This window comes from Takifugu flavidus, chromosome 8, assembly GCF_003711565.1.
Source record: "Takifugu flavidus isolate HTHZ2018 chromosome 8, ASM371156v2, whole genome shotgun sequence".
Taxonomy (NCBI): domain Eukaryota; kingdom Metazoa; phylum Chordata; class Actinopteri; order Tetraodontiformes; family Tetraodontidae; genus Takifugu; species Takifugu flavidus.
Window position 1 is genome coordinate 10,885,520 of NC_079527.1, and position 21,576 is coordinate 10,907,095.

The window sequence follows — 21,576 nt, forward strand, 5'->3', positions numbered from 1 at the left end:
ATACTCCAAAATGCCTGGTATCATTTCAGTGGTAAATAGCTGCAGTATCTGTTGTCCATTAATCTTTCAGTGATTACAGATCAAAGGAGCTTTGATTGAAAACAGCAATTTATTACAATTACGTTACATTGTTTTTTAGAACTGACATTCATAGCACTTGTATCGACGTAACAGCACCCCAGTTCGCTGATTCGGAATAAAACACAAGGTAAATTATAGGCAGAGAGACTCGCCGTGCGGAGTTTATCTCAATTCACTCATAAAAACCTAATTTGTCCGCGAAAGGCAGGTACGAGCAGCGGGGGAAGACAAAACAAGGAAAATAACACCGAAAAATTAAGGGAACAGCAATGCACCATTTTACAAAAACTAAAAAACTAAAATAAAATAATAAAAGTATAGATAAAATCAAGATTTTTTTAAGAGCCAGATTAACGTGCAGACATCTCGGTGAAAAAACGCTACATATTTACTGCTCATGTCGACAGGTCGACCTGGGTGGGTTTGTTATTGGGTCTATGGGATGTTTGTGGGATGTTTGTGGGATGTTTGTGGGATGTTTCTGGTCTTTTAAAAATATTTTCAGGACTCAGTTAATACCCCCAGAGTCTACTGTGTCTTTTTCCACAAAAGACACAGTAGGATTGGATTGGCCAGAGTTGGGACGTGCCGACGTTCTCTTCCTGTTTACTGTTTCCATGGTAACAGTAAAGTTTCGGCTCAGAGTTTCGGACACTAATTCAACACGTATATTTTCAGGCCAACAGCAGCGAACTAAAGGAGAGAGGCCACAGCGACAAACGAAGCAGGTAAAAGATTTATTTCTTTTTCTAAATTTCGAAAAACACGAGTTAATTTCGACTAATTTCGATTTAAAAAGTTTGAACTTGAATCCTGTTTTCCAGGTCTACATTGGAAAAATGGCAATCCCAAAAAATGCTCAGGGAATTTCGAGGTTCCCCGTCCTGCCTCCGATTAAAAGCGAGGAAGCTGAACTGGAAGAAATATCTGCATCTAAAGAAGTTCTAGAAAAGCACCTAAAGCTTTATCAGAAGCTCCAGAATCACTCGAGAAAAAATGCGCAAAGGCAGCACCTCAAGATGTCTCTGTATGTCTTCTGGTTTGTTTTTAAGTTCCATTATTGGTAGATGCAAATAAATACATCACAGCCTGTTATTTATTCTTTTTTAGGGTTTCAAGTGCAACAGAGGCTGAAAGACAGAGCAGAGAAATGATGCGATCACACCGTCGCTCTCCAGAGCCAGCGTTTCCATCTTCTGTAGGACAATTATGTGTCTAATCATGGATAGTTTAAAGTTCAAATATTGCACAATAAATACACAATCTGTCATGTGTTAACTTTACAGATGTGTAGTGAGAGACGGAAGCGCAAGGTGAGTGTCCCGACCTTTAGTGACAAAACAAAAACAAAATGCCTTCTGGTTTGGCATCCCGGATTGATTTTGGTGCCATTTTTAGATGAACTACGCGTTCATGAAGCAGTGTGTAGAAGACCGCACATCTGCTCCAATCCAGCAGCAGTGGCTGGACTCCATCGACTCTCTCATCCCAGCTAAGCTGAAAAAGGGCTCTGATGCGAGTCAGTTACTGCAGGAGCTCTACGAAAAGGTCGCCGCTGAATTCCAGGAGGTCATTGTGAAGCACACAGGTATTTTGGACGTGTGTTTTTAGACTTACACGTATGTAACCTCCAAGTGAAGCTCATTATGTCATTTCCTGAACAGTTGACACAAAACTAATAAATCCAGAGGATGAGAAAGACGTCTCTGAAAAACAAATTCTTACAGAACCAACGTGAGTATCCACTTCAGTGGCCAGGCCAGAGTTCTCTGGGATTTGGGTGTTATTACATTGTGATGGTAATAAAGGGTGTATTAGAGTAAGGTGACAGAACTCTCCCGAAATGATCAGAATTCATATTTACCTTCACCAACTTAGTACGCAGTAAGAAATGGTGGGTAAATATGTATTCATGAGGACTGTTTTAACATATTTGGCAGATTTCTTCATCCACCCAAAATTTGGAGTGACAGTTTTGCCAGAAACCACAAGATGATAAAAGCAAATTTGCACCCGCTTGATCCAGCACTGCAAATCGTCTTGGATCTTGGCTACCAGACCTTTTCATCGCTACTCCTGGCTGATCTTTCAGTATGTTGGTAAGTAGAAAAAAATGCTGCGAATGTCGACGCGATGAGCGTGAAATGGTGACGCACGATTCAAACGTTGTGGTGAAGGAGCTCCGGACCTGTGGATTGTAAGAGCCTACAGGAAAAGATTGCTGCAGACTGTAAAAGGACAGAAGATCATGTCATGACTACCTGGTTTCCCCAAATCATCCACTTATTCAGAAGTGAAGAGACACTGAGCAGGGTTAAAGAGAAAAAGCTGGACTCCTTCTTTAGAAGTGCATCCACGCTCATCTCCAATCAGGTGAGATCATGCTGACCACATGGGGATTTCCAAAATAATCCGGCTGAGCAGGGATAAGGGATAATGGTCTTTTATCTTCTCTTCCAAGTTGAAATTCCTGCTTCAGAGAAGTGTAGAGGAGTTCGCAATCCTGTTTGACTCCAGCAACTCCCAGCGTTTGCCCATATTCCGTATGTCTTTAACATTTGATGATGAAAAGATGGAAATATATCCCACTACACAAGATCTGGAAGCAACCGTTATTGAGATTCTTGCTATCATGACAAACACACTGCAGGTGAAACATTTCACACGCACTGTACGTTTATCTAAGATGAATGCAAAAAGTCAGGTCTTGGCCTAAGTTTCTCTATTATTTTGATGAATGTATTGTCAGAAAGTACAAGTGGTCTTCCCGTGGCTGGCTCAAGAGTCTCCCTCATATGTGGACGTCAAGCTGGCTGATCATGTGCTCGCGTGGGCCCACAACATTGTGAAAACAACAGTGTGCAAGAATTTGGAGGAACCTGCACAACATTTCCAAAACTATGGTAATTTTTCAATAGTTATCACCCAAATCTCCAAAGTCCATTCATGCTCTGCTTTTATGTTTATTTTACAGTTGACAAATATTCCTGGCTAGTAGATGGAACCGCACAGGCTCAGGTGGAACTGTTCATCAACGAGGAGCACTCTTTTGAAGAGTACACTGAGGTAACAAACGTGCTTAATGCTCCCGGTTTTCTGTTGACTGCCTGTGTATTCTCACAATTATTGCATTTTTAAGAAAGTGCAGGAGTTCCAGGCTCTGTCAAAGGAGATTCTCAGCCTCCCAGCAAAAGCCTATTTCACAATGATCCATCTGGACTGCGAAGAGCTGAAACAGGGGCTGGCGAAGAAAGCCAAAAACTATGCTGAAAAACTTCTGGAGATGGTGATCACCTCCCACCAACAACAAACCTTACAGTTAGTAACAGTTGTGAAATATTTTCTAAAAGAAATTGTTTCCTTAACTAACTACAGTTGACCGATTTTCTGTGATCTTTTTTTCCTGCCGTTTAAAAGGATCTGCGTCGATTTTGAAACCATCAGGGACACTGCTCTAAAACCCCTAGAAAACACAAATGACATCATTGAGCTCATCGATTACATTAACTATACAAAGACACAGGGTATCCCAGAGCTGAAGGAAAAAATACAGGTAACGCTATGACACCGGCGTCTCCAGCTCTGTCTTACACTGATTGATTGTTCATCACATCCACTCTGTGTTTTGACAGGAGGTCTACTGTAGACTCTTCTATCTCTGTGAAGTCCACACTTTTGAGAGGGATGAAATGGAGCTTAATGCAAAAGTTTTTATATGGCCAGAGAAAATCCTCAGCGTCTTTGAGTTCTGCGATGAGGTATAGCTCGCTAACCCTCTGCAACATTTTCTATTGTTTATTCCATACAGACTGCCAGGCTGGGTACACTGGTATGCAGCTGGGATCCCCAGGGACCCCACAAGGGAAGATAGCTGCCAAGGGAAAAAAAGATTGCCAACATCTGTGTTTTTACCAGGTTATTGAGACAGCCAAGGAGAAAGAGATGGATGAGCTGCTAGCCAAAAGAGGAAGGTTAAGGGTGCAGCTGGAAAAGGTGCTGCGCAGGATTACAGAGTTCCCGTTTTTCTCTGAACTGGACATGGTGCAGCAGGTATGGCCTTGCTTCTTCTTTTAAATGCGTTGGAGGTCTTGTGTTGTCATTAGAATTACTCGTCTCCTTTAAGGTCCATAGGTTTTATTTTGAATATTGTTGCAACCTAAGGTTGTAATTGTACATTTCTCAATATTTTCTGGCAGTATTTAGCTGATGTGAAGGCAGTTCAGAAGCTTCTCCAGGATTGTGAGCAAGAGATCGTCTTTGTTAACAGAGAAGAGGACTTCTACAATCTGGACCAAACCGCTTACCCGGAAGTCAATGTCATTAGAAACAGCACTGATATCTACCACAAACTGTTTGCTTTTATACTAAACTGGCAGCATACAGAGAGCAGGTGCGGTTTCGGTTCGATGCTTGCTGGGTGAATGTGCACACTTTTTCCATAACAACTTTTACTATGCACTGTCAATAGGTGGATGGATGGCTCCTTTCTGGATTTGGATGGCGAGAGCATGGGAGTAAAAGTCGATGAATTCTTGAGGGAGATCTTCAATATGTTGAAGTTTTTCCAACAGAGAGAAAAGAAAGCTGCACTGGAAATGGAAAAATTAGTCAAGGATGCAAAGCAACAGTCTACTGAGGCTGATCCAAAGGCCCAAGAAAGTCCCACCATACACTTGTGCCTCACTGTAATAGCCTGGGTCAAAGAATTTAAGGTCTGTATTTAAGATGTTATTTAGTTTTGCATCTGATTATGTATTGAATGTAACGGAATGTGTCTATCTCCACAGGATCACATCCCATTAGTTTCCATCTTGTGTAATCCTGGAATCAGATCGCGACACTGGGAGCAGATGTCTGAGATAGTAGGATTCGACCTCACACCTGACTCCAGCACCACGTTACGTAAAGTCCTCAAACGAAACCTGGCTCCCTACCTTGAACAGTTTGACTCAATCAGCTCTGTTGCTAGTAAAGTAAGTAATCGTTAAAAAAAGCTTTCGTTTTAATACATAACCTGACCTCTAATGCGCCTTTTATTTGTAACAACAGGAGTTTTCCCTGGAGAAGGCTTTTCAAACCATGAAACTTGTTTGGGATGATGTCGCTTTCCAACATCAGCCTATTGGTGATTCAGGAGTATCAATCCTTTTTGGTTTGGATGAGATTCAGACATTACTGGATGACCAGATTGTAAAGAATCAAACTATGAGGGGTTCACCGTTAATCAAACCCTTTGAAGCAGACGTCAAGGTTTACTTCAGATTTCAGTGTTTGAATACCAAAGGTGTGTTTCACCCCTTTATTTAAATAAAATGTGCTTTTTTCATGTGACTGCAGAACTGGGAGGAGCGCCTTTTCCACATTCAGGAAACCATAGATGAATGGCAAATGGTGCAGTCACAGTGGCTTTACCTGGAGCCCATCTTCTCTTCTGAAGACATCATGAAACAGATTCCAGAAGAAGGACGCCTTTTTCAAATTGTGGATAAAAACTGGAAAGAGATCATGAGACACTGTGTCAAGGACCCACGGGTATGTGTTCAGAGGTGAACAGTATTATGAACGATTATTTGGAGGATTATTTTATGTTAACTACAGGTTTTGGCTGAACTTGTAGATTCTGCAAGCCACTTCTCTGCCCGGTTTGCTCGCGAAGCTACAAGATTCCAACCACCATTTAGAGACCATCATGAAGGGATTGAATGAATATCTAGAAAAGAAACGTCTCTATTTTCCACGGTAACATTTTCTGCTCCTGAATGCATCTTTCGGCATAATCACTTGTTTTTGATATCATCTTGTCCTTGATTGCACCCGCCAGGTTCTTTTTCTTGTCCAATGATGAAATGCTTGAGATTCTTTCTGAAACCAAGGACCCACTGCGAGTTCAGCCCCACCTGAAAAAGTGTTTTGAGGGTATTTCCAAGCTGGACTTCCTACCGAATTTGGATATCCAAGCAAGTTTATAGCTAATGTCATAACTTTTACATTCTGCCACGGCCAAAAAAACATCTCCAAATTAACATTCACTGTTGTTATGCAGGCCATGTATAGTAGTGAGGGGGAGCGAGTCCAGTTGATCCAGAACATCTCCACATCTGAGGCCAAAGGAGCCGTGGAGAAGTGGCTGCTGCAGGTGGAAGATATCATGCTTCGTAGCGTCAGAGACGAAGTTGCTCGTTCCACAGTGGTGAGTGCACTGTTCCCTATAGTGCTGGGCTTTTTGTTTTACATACCATAAAGGTTTTCGGGAATTCTCTTCCAGAACATTGTGATTATACTGTGTGCAGGCCTATGGTGAAACACAGAGGAACCAGTGGGTGAAGGAGTGGCCTGGACAGGTGGTCCTTTGCTCCTCTCAGATTTTCTGGACCTTGGAAGTCCATGAAGCCATCAGAGACGGGACTCCAGTATGATGATCTATAAATATTCTTAAAGACTATGATGATTAAACTAAATAATAGAGTTAATTTTCTGACCCTGAGAGGGTTATTTGGTCTACTCTGATAGCGCTTATCAATATATTATGATATTTTCCTGGCATTTCTTACTCCTGATATAGTGAAATGATTATTTTCTCCTTTCCTTTAGCTAACTTTCTCTAAATTTCTCTGTAGGGTTTAAAAAATTACTACCAGAAACTACAGGAACAGCTCAATGATATAGTGGAGATGGTGAGAGGAAAACTATCCAAACAGACTCGCATCTCTTTGGGAGCACTGGTCACAATCGATGTCCATGCCAGAGATGTTGTCATGGAGCTAATTGACAAAGGTGCGCCCAAGCTAGAACTCCAGATATGACAGACAGCATGTAGTCTAACGTGAGCTCTGTAACAGGTGTGTCAAAGGAAATGGACTTTCAGTGGCTAGCTCAGCTTCGGTACTACTGGACCAACGAAAATGTCCGCGTTCGCATAATCAACTGTGATGTCAAGTATGCATACGAGTACCTGGGGAACTCACCTCGCCTGGTGATCACACCACTGACCGACAGATGCTACAGAACTCTGGTACAAATATGCCAACTTTATTACATTTGTACTTTTTTGTTGGTATGCACAACAGTTGAATGTATTCTAAATATCGGCCTGTTTTAGATTGGAGCTTTCTTCCTGAGTTTGGGTGGTGCACCCGAGGGTCCAGCTGGAACAGGAAAGACAGAAACCACCAAAGATCTCGCTAAGGCTCTGGCTGTGCAGTGTGTGGTCTTCAACTGCTCCGATGGACTAGATTATCTTGCCATGGGCAAAGTAAAAACAACATTTCTTGTTTTTTTGTTCCCAAGGGTAGAGTAATAATATCATTTTAACACATACTTTGCTCAAATATCTCAGTTTTTTAAAGGTCTGGCTTCATCTGGTGCTTGGGCCTGTTTTGATGAGTTCAACCGCATCGAGTTAGAGGTGTTGTCTGTAGTGGCCCAGCAGGTTCTCTGCATCCAGACGGCCGTCAAGCGGAAGATGGAGTATTTTGATTTTGAAGGCACGATGCTCAAACTCAATCCCAACTGCTTTGTGTCTATTACGATGAACCCCGGATACGCAGGACGATCAGAGCTTCCAGATAACCTGAAGGTGTGTTAGTCAGGATTTGCACAATTCATTCTTTTGACAATCTTTCGAGATCTTTTTTCTTTACCTCACAAGAAGTGACAGGATGTCGTGTTATCCTATCTAATATCTGCACTGATCTTTTCTGTCATTTCATGCCGCAGGTGTTGTTTCGAACAGTCGCCATGATGGTGCCTAACTACGCCCTGATTGCTGAGATTTCTTTGTACTCCTTTGGCTTCCTCAATGCCAAGCCGCTGTCAGTAAAGATTGTGATGACCTACAGGCTGTGTTCTGAGCAGCTCTCGTCCCAGTTCCATTATGATTATGGCATGAGGGCTGTCAAAGCCGTACTGGTGGCTGCTGGAAATCTCAAGCTCACGTTTCCAGATGAGAATGAAGACATATTGGTACGTGTGCTAAAATGACATTCTAACTGAATACTTATGCCCATATATCTTATTGCAGTGTCTCACGTTAAATATTGTTTTATCCAGCTATTGCGCTCTATAAAGGATGTAAATGAACCCAAGTTTTTGTCTCATGACATTCCGCTGTTCAATGGAATCACCAGTGATCTGTTCCCAGGAGTCTCCCTTCCTGAAGCCGACTATGTGGTAAGACATATCCACAGAATGAATTATTTATTAAATGATTCGGTAAACATAAAATATGTATGTTTTACACCTTGTCATGTTTTTTCCTTTGCAGTTGTTTTTAGAAGCTGCTGTCGAATGCTGCAAAATTCACAATGTTCAGCCAACAGAGTTTTTCTTAAACAAAATGATCCAAACATACGAGATGATGATTGTGAGGCATGGGTATGTTGCCTTAGTTTTTTTTTTAATTACGTTGACAATTTTTTAAACAACTGTTTCAGTGAATGAGCATTTTCAATATTATGGTGTACTTTTGTCTGCACCAGGTTCATGCTGGTAGGAGAGCCTTTTGCAGGGAAGACAAAAGTGCTACATGTTCTTGCTGAAACAATGACGCTCATGAATAAGAGAGGACACACTGACAAAGAGAAGGTCATTTTCATGACATTGAACCCAAAGTCTATTACAATGGGACAGCTCTTTGGCCAGTTTGATCCATTTTCCCATAAGGTAAAGGAGCCGGGGTTCATATTGTTTGTGATATTATCGAATGGGCTTTTCCTTTCTCCTCACGTTGCCCCTTTTCTTCTTTCCTTACTCTTCATTAGTGGACTGACGGCATTGTGGCAAACACGTTTCGGGAGTTTGCATCAGCTGAAACTCCAGATCGAAAATGGGTGGTGTTTGATGGTCCCATTGATACATTATGGATTGAAAGCATGAATACTGTGTTGGATGACAATAAAAAAGTCAGTAATATATCAAATGATAATCAAACGTATTTCATGTCTTTTTTTTTTTTTACATATTTTGATTGAGAGTGGTGTTTGTGAGAATATGATGTTGCCTCCCAATGAGATAACAGCATTTATAAAAGATAACTTTAAGCTTTCAGCCTCTTTGTAATCTTTTCACAGTTGTGCTTGATGAGCGGTGAAATCATCCAGATGTCCAATCAGATGAGTCTCATCTTTGAAGCAATGGATCTGTCTCAGGCCTCTGTGAGGAAGAATTCAATTGGGTTTTTTTGCATATTTGATTACCTTGTCTCAGAATCATCATTTACCAAATGTCAGATAATTGATATAGTTTACCAGTGAATAGTTTAGGCCATTTACCTTTGGCGAGACAGTCGCCTTGCAAATTTCTTGATTCACAGACCAAAGAAATGATCAGTTGGTTATTCCGAATTATGTGAACGTGAAGGTGCAACGTCTGTATTTTAGCCCATGATTCGATGTTTGCGCTTGCGTAATCTGCTACGGGAGGCTTCAGCAGCAGCATACAGGCACTGAGGGATAATACTGGAGGGATAATACATACTCTTGTTTTGTTCAATAACCTGCTCTTTCTCCAACTGCAGCCTGCTACAGTCAGTCGGTGTGGGATGATCTTCATGGAACCGTCTCAGTTGGGGTGGGAACCATTAGTAATCTCCTGGATAAACACTCTCCCTGAAACTCTGCAGAGTGAGGAAAACAGCTCTCTGATACTAGAACTCTTCCACTGGCTTATACCACCTGCTTTCAAAACGCTGCGCAGACATTGCAGAGTACGTGACCCCAGTTCAACAACAAACACTTTAAAAAAGCAAAAAATAGACATTCTTTATATTTTTGTCACTCTGGATCATTGTTTCTAGGAGGTTGTTCCTACAAGCAACAGCAACAATGTGGTGTCGTTGTGCCGATTATTTTCAATGCTGCTTTCTGAACAGTTAAATACAAATCCTGCTGATGAGAACCTTCACACGTGGATCAAGGTAGAAGGACTATTTCATTAATCACTATAAATTACACACTAAGCATTTATTTTCAACAGAAGATTCTCATCTTCCCACTCTCGTGGTCATTTAACTGCACTTTACACAGGCGGCGTTTTCCTTCTCCTTGGTGTGGTCTGCGGGGGGCAGCTGTGACTCAGAAAGCAGAGAAAAGTTCAGCGAATTTTTCAGGGAGACTGTCTCAGGAAAATCAAAGGAGCATCCTATCCCTGCCAGTGTGGGGACATGGGATTGCCCCATGAACCAAGAAGGCCTGGTGTATGACTATTACTATCAGGTATTGTGTGATTCTAAGACTGAAAAAGCTTGAAAAAGTCAGTTTTTCTTTTAAGCAAATCCTACTGTTGCCTTTTCCACAGTTTAAAGGAAAAGGCTGCTGGGTTCATTGGAATGAGTCCATCAAGTCTGTTGTGCTGGGGGACAAAAACACCAAAATTCAAGACATCATTGTACCCACCATAGACACAGTCCGCTACAACTTCCTCATGGATATTCACGTCAACAATGGAGTGTCAGTATTCCAGAATTCCAGAAGTTAACAGCCTCATACTTTTGTAGTTATATAATTATATAGTAGTTATATAATTTATAATTTATAGTTTTATAATTTTTCTTCCCAGGCCTCTTCTGTTTGTTGGACCCACTGGGACTGGAAAATCTGTCTATGTGAAGGAGAAGTTGATGAATAATCTAGACAAAAATTCCTATCTGCCATTCTTCATGAATTTTTCAGCCCGCACCAGCGCTAACCAGACTCAGGTCAGGAAACGAGTAGTCTGCATGAACTAATGTGCTCTCAAGCATCTTTGCAACCCCCACTGAAATTTGGTCTTTGGTCCAACATGATGCTGTGACTGTGCTGCACCCGTTTCTCCAAGCAAAAAGATTTAAGAAGACAGACTAAAAGACTAAGACACAAAATATGTTTTATTTTGATTTGAAATAACTTCTTTTCTGTTTGTTGGATTTCGTAGAATATTATCATGTCCAGATTAGACAAGAGAAGGAAAGGGGTGTTTGGACCTCCCATGGGAAAGAAGTGTGTCATCTTTGTAGATGACTTGAACATGCCTGCACTGGAGACTTTTGGGGCGCAGCCTCCCGTGGAGCTCCTCAGACAGTATATGGATCATGGAAACTGGTATGATCCATCTGTGAAAGATACCAGAAGGACTCCACACAAAGAGTGAGAATCTGAGGTGTTTTATCATTAACTTTCCATCTGCTCTCTCAGGTATGACCTAATCGACACCACCACAATCCATCTCATTGACCTCCAGCTCATCTCAGCTATGGGCCTCCCTGGTGGAGGAAGGAATTCGGTCACATCCCGTTTCCTGAGACACTTTAACATTTTCAGCATTAATGCCTTCAGTGATGACACCATGGTTCGAATCTTCTCCAGCATAGTTTCATTTTACCTGAAAAACAATGAATTCTCAAATGAATATTTCAATGTTGGAAATCAAATTGTGACCGCAACAATGGAAGTAAGTGACTAAATAAAGTATTGCTATCACATGATCAGATTGGTCTCATACACACAAATGTCAAATATTGTATTTTCCCCACTAATCATTGAAGTCTTTGTTTCCCTGAAGGTGTATAAGAAAGCCATGCTGAATCTGCTTCCAACTCCGGCCAAGTCCCACTACACCTTCAACCTGCGGGACTTTTCACGCGTTATCCAGGGCTGCCTGCTGGTGAAGAAGGAATCTGTGCAGAACAAACACAATATGATCCGCCTGTTTGTCCACGAGGTCTACCGTGTCTACTACGATCGCCTTGTAGATGACACAGATCGAGCGTGGCTCTACCAGCTCATGAAAGACATCCTTAAAACCCACTTCAAAGAGTCTTTTGAGAAAGTATTTGATCACCTGAAAAAAGGCAGTAAAGTAAGTGAATGTGATACATAATAAGAAACACTCATTACTGTGTGCTTCACTCAACAACATGGACACAACAACAACTTTTATTTCATGTCATGACTTTACAGCTGGTGGAGGAGGACTTGAACTGTCTTCTCTTTGGTGACTATATGACCCCTGATCTGGAGGATGACGAGCGCTTATACGCGGAGGTTCCTTCAGTGGAAACCTTCTCTCAAGTCGTGAGGGATTGTCTTGTAGAATACAACCAGATGAACAAGAATCACATGAACCTTGTGATTTTCCGGTAAACAACTTCACCACAAAATCCTAAAACTTTTATTTTCTGATATGTAAAGTCTGAAAAATTGCACCGCACAGATATGTCCTAGAGCATCTGTCACGCATCAGTCGTGTCCTGAAGCAGCCTGGAGGCAGTGCCCTGTTGGTAGGAGTGGGCGGCAGTGGACGTCAGTCTATCACCCGCCTGGCTACATCCATGGCTCACATGACCCTGTTCCAGCCTGAAATATCTAAGAGCTATGGCATGACTGAGTGGAGAGATGACTTAAAGGTCGCCAACAAAATTTAGGAAAAAATCATTTGAATCGTTTTCATATGGCCGATATCGGTAACAATTTTTTTGCTCTTTTTTTTTTAACTCAAAAGATGCTTCTGAAAAATGCTGGTGTGAAAGGTCAGAAGACAGTGTTCCTGCTGACTGATACTCAGATCAAAGATGAAGCTTTTCTAGAAGACGTCGACAGCATCCTGAACACAGGAGAGGTGCCCAATCTGTTTGCCATGGATGAGAAGCAAGAGATCATGGAGGTAAAACCCAGCATCTGGCATGATGAACAGAGTGGAACACTGATTTACTTTATATCTCTCTCCCTCAGACGATATGTCCCATTGCCCAAGGTGGAAACAAGAATTTGGAGTTGAGTCCTTTGGCTCTCTTTGCATTCTTTGTGACACGCTGCAGAGAGAACCTTCACATTGTGGTGGCCTTCAGTCCTATTGGAGATGCCTTTCGAAACCGCCTGCGCCAGTTTCCATCTCTTATTAACTGCTGTACCATTGATTGGTTTCAGGTAGGTGTTTGTGTATACGGAATATTGAAATCCTCTGTGTTTCTCTCTCGTCCAGAGATGAAATTTAATGAAGGTAAAGGGAGAACCAGGGATGATCAATACACTTCTTCGATACATCTGTTGGGGTTTGGGAATTTTGTGATTAAACCAAAATGGGCTTTATCATCCTGGTTCAGTATCTTTTCTGTTTCTGACCCTCCCTCATCTTCTGCTCAAACCACGGGAAAGTCTGAACAATTCCTGAAGACCTATTTTCTTGGTCACCAAACACTTGTGGAGTGTCTCCTGATCCTGTTTTGGAATACACCTGCTAAAGCACTTAAAGGACAGGGTTTTTGTCTAACCTCAGTCTCATTGAATCTTTCCTCCCTTTCTTTCAGCCATGGCCAGAAGAGGCTCTTGAGCGAGTAGCCGAGACTTTCTTGGAGACCCTGGAGATGAGTGAAAATGAGAGGAAGGAGGTTATACCCATCTGCCAGTTATTCCATACCTCTGCAAAGACCCTCTCAGAGAGGTTGGATAGGTTCACATTTACACTGAAATTGAACTTACTCATTTACAACAAACATTGGATTTTATTCACTCTTTTTTAAACTGCAGATTCCTGTCGGAGCTAGGGCGCCATAATTATGTCACACCTACATCTTATCTGGAGTTAATTGCAGCGTTCCGTCTTTTATTGACTCAAAAGCGAGATACTGTCATGAATGCAAAGCAGAGGTATATCAGTGGGCTGGAAAAACTTGCCTTTGCTGAAGCTCAGGTACTTGCAACAATGCACAATGTGGGCATAAGAGGATTCCACCTTTAATTTTCCTGTGATGCACTAATGTTTTTACAATGGTCCTTTAAAGGTTGGTGAGATGAAGAAGGAACTCGTAGACCTGCAGCCCAAACTTGAACAGGCCAAAATAGAGAACACCAACATGATGAAGGTGAATATAATGTCTTTGATTGACAGTCAGCAGCATTAATCACCTACTATTTTTGTTTTATGTGACACCGTTCAGGTAATTGAGGTGGAGTCTGTGGAGGTAGAAGCCAAAAGTAAAGTTGTTCGTGTTGATGAGGAAGCAGCAACTATAAAAGCCACAGAAGCTCAGGCTCTAAAAGATGAGTGTGAAAGTGAGCTGGCCGAAGCCATCCCCGCCCTGGAGGCGGCACTCTCAGCTTTGAACACTCTGAAGGTGAAACAAATGTCAGCCAACTGAAGTGCATCGATGTGCCAGGATTTGCTCATCAGACCAAATCAGATAAAACTTGGTTGTCTTTTTCTGTTTCATGTCAGCCCTCTGATGTCACGATTGTGAAGTCAATGAAAAATCCTCCCTCGGTGGTCAAGCTTGTAATGTCAGCAGTGTGTGTGATGAAGGGGATAAAGCCAGATATGGTGGTAGACCCGGGTGGATCTGGAAAAAAGGTTTGACTGACCATTATCTGCGGTTTCTATTCATTCCATTGAAATTGTTTCAAAGGTCATTTAGAAAAAAATTGTATATTGCCCTCAACAAAAATTCCTTTTTTCCATATGTAGGTTCAGGATTATTGGGGACCGAGCAAAAAACTGTTGGGTGATATGAACTTCCTAAAAGACCTAAAGGAATATGACAAGGACAATATTCCTGTGAGTTTTTAAAGAAAATATTGGGCTGGCCCCCAAAGTATTGCCGCTTAAAATTTTGCACGTTGGCAACTTCAAAGAGTGTTAGTGCATTCAATTACATTTAGTAATGACTAAATTTAATCCTACTTCACAGGTTCCAGTGATGCAAAAAATCCGTGATACTTATATAACTAATGCTGACTTTGACCCAAATAAAGTGGCTAAAGCCTCTTCTGCAGCAGAGGGCCTGTGCAAGTGGATCAAAGCCATGGAGGTCTATGACAGGGTGGCAAAGGTACAGGGCTTATCCAATCTATCCATTATTTCTTTACATTTTTTAACCTGAGATGCATTTTTTTAAAATCCCAATCTCGCTTTCTGGCTTTAGGCTGTAGCTCCTAAGAAAGCAAACCTCGCTGAGGCCCAAGAGTCTCTTGCTTCCACCATGGCCTTGCTGGAACAGAAGCGAGCTGAGCTAAAGGAGGTTGAGGATCGGTTGGCTGCACTTGAGAAAACCTTTCAGGAGAAAACAGCTGAGAAGGCCCAGCTTGAATTCCAGGTGGATCTGTGTGCTAAGAAGCTGGAAAGAGCCGAAAAGCTCATTGGTGGTCTTGGTGGAGAAAAGACCAGGTCAGTGTCAGACAGGCAAATACATTTCCTACAACTGAGAATGCAGGTGTCCTAAAAAAATTGAGTTCTTTAGATGGGCTCAGGCGGCTGAAGATCTCCAGAGCACATATGACAACTTGACGGGAGATGTCCTCATCTCCGCTGGCGTCATTGCCTACTTGGGGGCTTTCACAGCAGGATTCAGACAGGACTGTGTCAAGTCATGGACTGCACTCTGCCAGGTACCAGGCCTCATTTATAACATTGCAACTGTTTGTGAATGTACAGAAAAAAAGCTGTTGTTGATTCATTTTTCTATACAGTCAAAGAAAATTCCATCTTCAGATGACTTCTCGCTCAGTAAAACCTTGGGAGACCCCATTAAGATTAGGGCTTGGAATATCGCGGGCCTTCCTAGCGATGCGTTCTCCATCGACAATGCTGTGATCGTCAGTAATTCACGCAGATGGTGAGTTTTCATTCAACAGATATTTCTGTTAATTGCCAAGAAAACTGCCATCATTCAATTCATTTGATGTCTTTCTGCATCTCACAGGCCATTAATGATTGACCCTCAGGGTCAAGCCAACAAGTGGGTGAAGAATTCAGAGAAAGACAACAACCTGAGTGTGATCAAGCTATCTGACAAAGACTACATGAGGACTTTGGAAAACTGTATTCAGTTTGGAACACCATTGCTTCTGGAAAACGTAGGGGAGGAACTGGACCCATCACTTGAACCTCTGCTGCTCAAGCAAATCTTCAAACAAGGTGCTGTAATCAACTGGCCACTAAAAGTCTGTTGAGTCTGTTTGAAATATTGTAATTTCATATATTGTTTTGGCCTAGGTGGTATGGATTGCATCAGACTAGGGGAGAGCGTGATTGAGTACTCCGCCCTTTTCCGTTTCTACATCACCACGAAGCTGAGAAACCCGCATTACCTCCCAGAACTGGCAACCAAGGTGTCCCTGCTCAATTTCATGATCACCCCAGAGGGCCTGGAGGATCAGCTGCTGGGGATCGTAGTTGCCAAAGAGAGGTAGGACACATGATGTTTACATTGGTAGAGTAGTAGTATTGAAAGCCTTCACATCTTTGAATATCATGAGCATGACTGACGTCTCTACTCAACAGGCCAGAACTGGAGGAGGAGAGAAACGCTTTAATCCTGCAGTCAGCTGCCAATAAAAGGCAGCTTAAAGAAATCGAAGACCAGATCTTGGAGACCCTGCAGTCATCAGAGGGAAACATCCTTGAGGATGAGAGTGCCGTTCAGATTCTAGATTCTGCAAAGATCATGTCGATTGATATCACAAAGAAGCAGCAGGTGTGGGCAAAAAAAGAAATGCCTCTCGAGGGCATTTTACATTTACAGACATTAAAGACACAACTGTTATTTGTGCTTCAGTCATTGCCTGAAAACAATGACAGCCTTTTTTTGTTTTTAGACTTTTATGCTTTTAAATAATTTAAGAAATCATTAAATATTGAAATTAAACCACAAACATTCAAAGACTTGTGCAGAATGTGCAATGGCACCATACCAAGCATTTTTAATAATTCAACTATAGAAAACATGATCTGAATTGTAATGGAATAAATGAGTGATCTACCAACCTACTGTCTATTTTCCAGATTGCCGAGATCACAGAGATCAAGATTGCAGAGTCAAGAGAAGGTTACCGGCCTATTGCCAATCACTCAGCTACGCTGTTCTTCACCATCGCTGATCTGGCCAACATAGACCCCATGTACCAGTACTCTCTCGCCTGGTTTGTTAACCTGTACATTAGCTCCATTCAAGACAGGTGAGTCAGGGTTATGTACTCAAAAAGATAAAAAATATGGTGATAAAATCTGTCATGACTGATTCCTCACCAGGTATTATATTTCACTAACATAAGCTTTGATGTCATACCAGGTTTATGTGTCATTATCAAATTTAGACTGAATTCATCATCAATAGATTACATTTATTTTTAAAGTTGCAGGATTATTGTCAAACTCCACTGGTTTAGAAAGTTTGTTTTATCCTGATATCAGAGTTAACTGAGTATCATCCATGCAGATTATACTTTCTTAAGAATTTTACTTTCATAATATTTATTCATATGTTCATATATAATGTGTTGTCTTTTTCCATTAGTATGAAGTCCAAGATTCTGGAGAGGAGACTACGATACCTGACTGATCGCTTCACCTACAACCTGTACTGTAACATCTGTCGATCGCTCTTTGAGAAGGACAAACTCCTCTTTTCCTTTCTGCTCAGCTGCAATTTACTCCTGTAAGTACAAACAAGAGCAGTTTTAAATGGGTCTCTTCAATACAAATGCTTGAAATGTGTGAGGTCTCTATGGAAATTATGCTTATCTGACCTAAATGGCACATTAGGAAGCCTCTAAGTGGTTGATAAATTAAGACAGCAATGGCGCAAATATACACTCTGTTCACTTTATTTCCTCAGTTTTACACAATAAAAATACTATTTTACTAATCTATTTAATAATTTCTTTACGTAATCACATCATAGGTCTTATTGTAAATCCAGTTTGGTCTTCTTCCATTCAGAGCAAAAAAGGAGATAGAATACAGTGAGTTGATGTTCTTACTGACTGGAGGAGTGGGCCTGCAGAACACCACTGCCAACCCTCATCCCAGTTGGCTGCAGGACAAGAGCTGGGATGAGATCTGTAGAGCAAGTGAGCTGCCTGGTTTGAGAGGAATAAAGTAAGAATCACTAGGAACCATAGATCAATGAGCACTTTTCCCTTTTCGTGAGTTACATTTTCGTTTGGACTTAAGGAACTGAATCCAAGTGTGATTTATTCCACAGGGAAGCGTTCATAAAAAACTCAAAAGACTTTAAGGCAGTTTTCGAGAGCAAAGATCCAAGCAACTGTCCGCTGCCCAGTCCGTGGTGCGAACAGCTCAGTGAGCTGCAGAAGATGATCATTCTTCGTTGTCTCAGGCCAGACAAAATGGAATCGTCTGTAGCTAAATTTGTAAATAGCAAACTGGGGAAGAAGTTTGTCCAGCCGCCTGCCTTTGACCTGAATAAGAGCTACATGGACTCCAATTCCACCATCCCACTTGTTTTTGTGCTGTCTCCCGGAGCCGATCCCATGGCTAGTAAGTCTCCTCCAGTGTGGGGCGATTGGATGTCCAAGCTTTAAAACATAAATCTTTAAAATCTAACTAAATGGCTAATGTAAGATAATGCAACAAGACTCTTGCTCCTCCACAGGTTTGCTTAAATTTGCCAGTGACAAAGAGATGGGTAGTGGCAGTTTCCAGTCCATTTCTCTGGGCCAGGGTCAAGGACCCATTGCTTTCAAAATGATATGTGCAGCCATGCAGAACGGGACATGGGTGTGTTTACAGAACTGTCACCTTGCTGTTTCTTGGATGACCACCCTTGAAAAAATCTGTGAGGACCTCAGTCCAGAGACATGCCACCCAGACTTCCGCCTTTGGCTCACAAGTTACCCGTCTCCGAAGGTAGAACATCAAATCTGTCCATCGCATGTGTGCATGGACAATCGACCACTATCCTGGTTATATCAATGAATTAACTAAATTATTTTCCCCCATATCAGTTTCCTGTTACAATCCTTCAGAATGGAGTAAAAATGACAAACGAACCTCCAACTGGTCTCCGCCTCAATGTGCTGCAGTCTTATGTGTCTGATCCTTTGTCGGATTTAGACTTTTTCAATAATTGCCCCAGTAAAGAGCTGGTACGTGCTATGAAATCTAGAGACTCTACAGTGGGAATTTTCACAATGTACTTTCCACTTCTGTCAAGTCAAAGATGCGGACTGATTGTTGGATTTTTCTGCTAGATTTGGGAGAAGCTGCTGTTTGGACTATGCTTCTTCCATGCCCTTGTCCAAGAGAGGAAGAAGTATGGATCACTGGGCTGGAATATCCCGTATGGCTTCAATGATTCGGATCTACACATCAGCATCCGGCAACTTCAGGTAAGGATGAAAGTAGATTTTTACATTTACACAAGAGCAAAAACAATCCCAGACACACAAGTTTGGATTATTTTGTGCATTATAACGCAACTTGCTTCTATATTCCATGAAACTGAAGTGCATGTAAAATGGTTTCCTCTTTAGTTATTCATAAATGAATATGAAGAAATTCCATTTGAGGCCATAACTTACCTAACTGGAGAATGTAACTATGGTGGCCGTGTGACGGACGACTGGGACAGGCGGCTCCTGTTGACCATCTTGGCTGATTTCTACAATAAGGAGATCATTGAGATACCGCATTACTCTTTTTCCCCCAGTGGCAAATACTGTGCCCCACCAAAATCCAGCTATGAGGACTATATTGAATATATTAAGGTAAATTATCTAAAGCATAAATACTGTCCACAAGTGTTTTTCCTGTTCGAAATATTGACTTCCATTTGAGAAAATATGCTTTATTTTCTAGGAACTTCCAGTTGACCAGCATCCAGAGGTGTTTGGGATGCATGAAAATGTCGACATTTCGAAAGATCTCCAACAGACAAAGCTGCTGTTTGATTCATTGTTGCTCACCCAGGGTGGGGGCGCTAAAGGGGGGGCGAGCTCTGGCAGTGACAATACACTGTACGACATAGCGAACGACATCAAAACCAAGGTAGGAACTAATCAGAACGCCCTTTATTCCCAGAGATATTCTGCCTGACTCCGTTATGAGGTGTATACACATTGTATTTGTTGATATTTTCCCCACAGCTTCCTCCTAATTTCGACACTGAAGCAGCTCTCCTGAAGTTTCCGGTTCGCTATGAAGAGAGCATGAACACCGTCCTTGTGCAGGAGATGCAACGCTACAACACGTAGGGAGAAGCAACACAGTTCAGAACATTCAAACACGTGTCCTTCCAGCACCCGCTTCCTCTGCTGAATATCGTTTTTGCTGCGTCTCAGGCTGTGTGGCACAATTCGTGTTAATCTACTGAACTTGCTGAAGGCCATCAAAGGTTTGGTAGTCATGGATGCAGAACTGGAGGCAGTTGCAGGCAGTTTGGCTGTGGGGAAGATCCCAGAGAAATGGGCCAAATGTTCTTATCCCAGCCTCAAACCTTTGGGCAGCTATATCACAGACTTCTTGGCAAGACTCAGGTTTTTACAGGTAAGACTACCAAATAAGGATTATGAGTGTCTATTTGAAAAAGAGTGCGTAGAACGTACAGTAGACATCGGATGGGTGGCTAGCCTCTTTCTAGATAGCATCTCACAAAAGTTATATGTTAATTTATCACTGCATTGTGTCTAACACTGCCCTTTATTGCATTCTATATATAAATAAATATTCATTCATTTTCTGATCTGTTTCTAAAGGACTGGTATGAATCCAGTAAACCCAGCGTGTTCTGGATGTCTGGTTTCTTCTTCACTCAAGCCTTCTTGACTGGGGCCATGCAGAACTATGCCAGGAAGTACCAGATCCCAATTGACACTCTAGGCTTTCAATTTGAGGTCAAAAGACAAGCAAAGTTCTGGGATCCATCTCAGACATCTCACAAGTCTAAAGGTTTACTAATGTGTGTTTTATGCTCTTATCTTTTAGGTTCTTCCCATTTTCAAATCAGACACAGCTCCTGAAGATGGTGTCTATGTTTATGGATTGTTTCTGGATGGAGCCAGATGGGACAAAAAAGGGTATATGTTGATCTTTTTAAACATAATTTCTTGATATTCTTCTCCGTAAAGTAAGATTTTATAGAACCTTTACCTGTCTCCCTGCCAGTGGTGTGCTGACTGAGCAGCAGCCGAAGGTCCTTTTTGACGTGATGCCTATCATCTGGATAAAACCTAGTAAGTGTGTTTTAGGCTTTGGTAATATTTCATATCAGAAATGTAGCTCTTTCACTTCTTTAAATGTTTTTATGCTCATTTTTCTACTTGCAGGTCTAAAGAAGGACATCGTTCCATCTCAGAAACTCTATAACTGTCCCCTCTATAAGACCAGTGAGAGAAAGGGGACCTTGTCCACCACGGGGCACGCCACCAACTTTGTCATTCCCATTATGTTGCCCACAAAGTTGCGACCTCAGCACTGGATCAAGCGTGGAGTCGCCCTGCTCTGTCAGCTTGATGACTGATCCACTTTAAATCTCACTGTTTACATGTTTTGCTTTCCTGTGTGTTATAGTTTGTATTCACCTGTGTTACCAAACTTTATGTATCAGACTTGCTCCTCTCCTGAGTAGAGTTTAATTAATAAATTTGAACATTTTGTCAGCCTCCCTGCATTACATAGTCGAAAAACATTAATTTCAGAGTAATTTCAAATGCAAAGACACACATGTTGCAGTGCTCAGTGGGTCAAGTTGTTGGCTACAGAGATCTCGTGACCTGGTAAATATAGTTT

At 41.8% G+C, this 21,576-nt stretch overlaps 1 protein-coding gene across 1 annotated transcript; it reads left to right on the forward strand.

Annotated features, from left to right (window-relative positions):
* Window positions 1–707: 707 nt before the first annotated feature.
* On the forward strand, window positions 708–21,460 carry dnah12 (dynein, axonemal, heavy chain 12). Its single transcript, XM_057041488.1, has 74 exons — window positions 708–809; window positions 906–1,108; window positions 1,192–1,279; window positions 1,368–1,394; window positions 1,480–1,669; window positions 1,746–1,815; window positions 2,022–2,180; window positions 2,259–2,454; window positions 2,543–2,731; window positions 2,831–2,984; window positions 3,056–3,147; window positions 3,221–3,399; window positions 3,499–3,634; window positions 3,714–3,839; window positions 3,997–4,131; window positions 4,278–4,471; window positions 4,550–4,793; window positions 4,869–5,054; window positions 5,131–5,331; window positions 5,419–5,613; window positions 5,699–5,820; window positions 5,903–6,038; window positions 6,125–6,271; window positions 6,372–6,491; window positions 6,699–6,855; window positions 6,921–7,093; window positions 7,181–7,333; window positions 7,418–7,657; window positions 7,798–8,043; window positions 8,131–8,250; window positions 8,345–8,454; window positions 8,559–8,742; window positions 8,841–8,981; window positions 9,150–9,233; window positions 9,596–9,784; window positions 9,875–9,994; window positions 10,104–10,292; window positions 10,375–10,526; window positions 10,636–10,774; window positions 10,990–11,156; window positions 11,250–11,505; window positions 11,617–11,913; window positions 12,015–12,193; window positions 12,268–12,460; window positions 12,556–12,717; window positions 12,786–12,980; window positions 13,361–13,494; window positions 13,581–13,743; window positions 13,835–13,915; window positions 13,991–14,167; window positions 14,269–14,400; window positions 14,515–14,604; window positions 14,738–14,878; window positions 14,972–15,213; window positions 15,287–15,434; window positions 15,516–15,661; window positions 15,749–15,963; window positions 16,042–16,234; window positions 16,330–16,522; window positions 16,831–17,003; window positions 17,342–17,482; window positions 17,767–17,925; window positions 18,032–18,327; window positions 18,443–18,696; window positions 18,795–18,935; window positions 19,041–19,178; window positions 19,323–19,556; window positions 19,648–19,836; window positions 19,935–20,038; window positions 20,130–20,334; window positions 20,544–20,681; window positions 20,773–20,864; window positions 20,953–21,020; window positions 21,114–21,460. The coding sequence occupies exons 2-74, from the start codon at window positions 921–923 to the stop codon at window positions 21,305–21,307; spliced, it is 11,901 nt and encodes a 3,966-aa protein (XP_056897468.1). The 5' UTR covers window positions 708–809; window positions 906–920; the 3' UTR covers window positions 21,308–21,460.
* The last annotated feature ends 116 nt before the right edge of the window (window positions 21,461–21,576 follow it).

Coding starts and splice junctions, on each gene's coding strand:
- dnah12 (XM_057041488.1), top strand. CDS start 921: ATGGCAATCCCAAAAAATGCTCAGGGAATTTCGAGGTTCCCCGTCCTG. Junction 1,670..1,745: donor GGTCATTGTGAAGCACACAG/GTATTTTGGACG, acceptor TTTCCTGAACAG/TTGACACAAAACTAATAAAT. Junction 14,879..14,971: donor TCTATGACAGGGTGGCAAAG/GTACAGGGCTTA, acceptor TTCTGGCTTTAG/GCTGTAGCTCCTAAGAAAGC.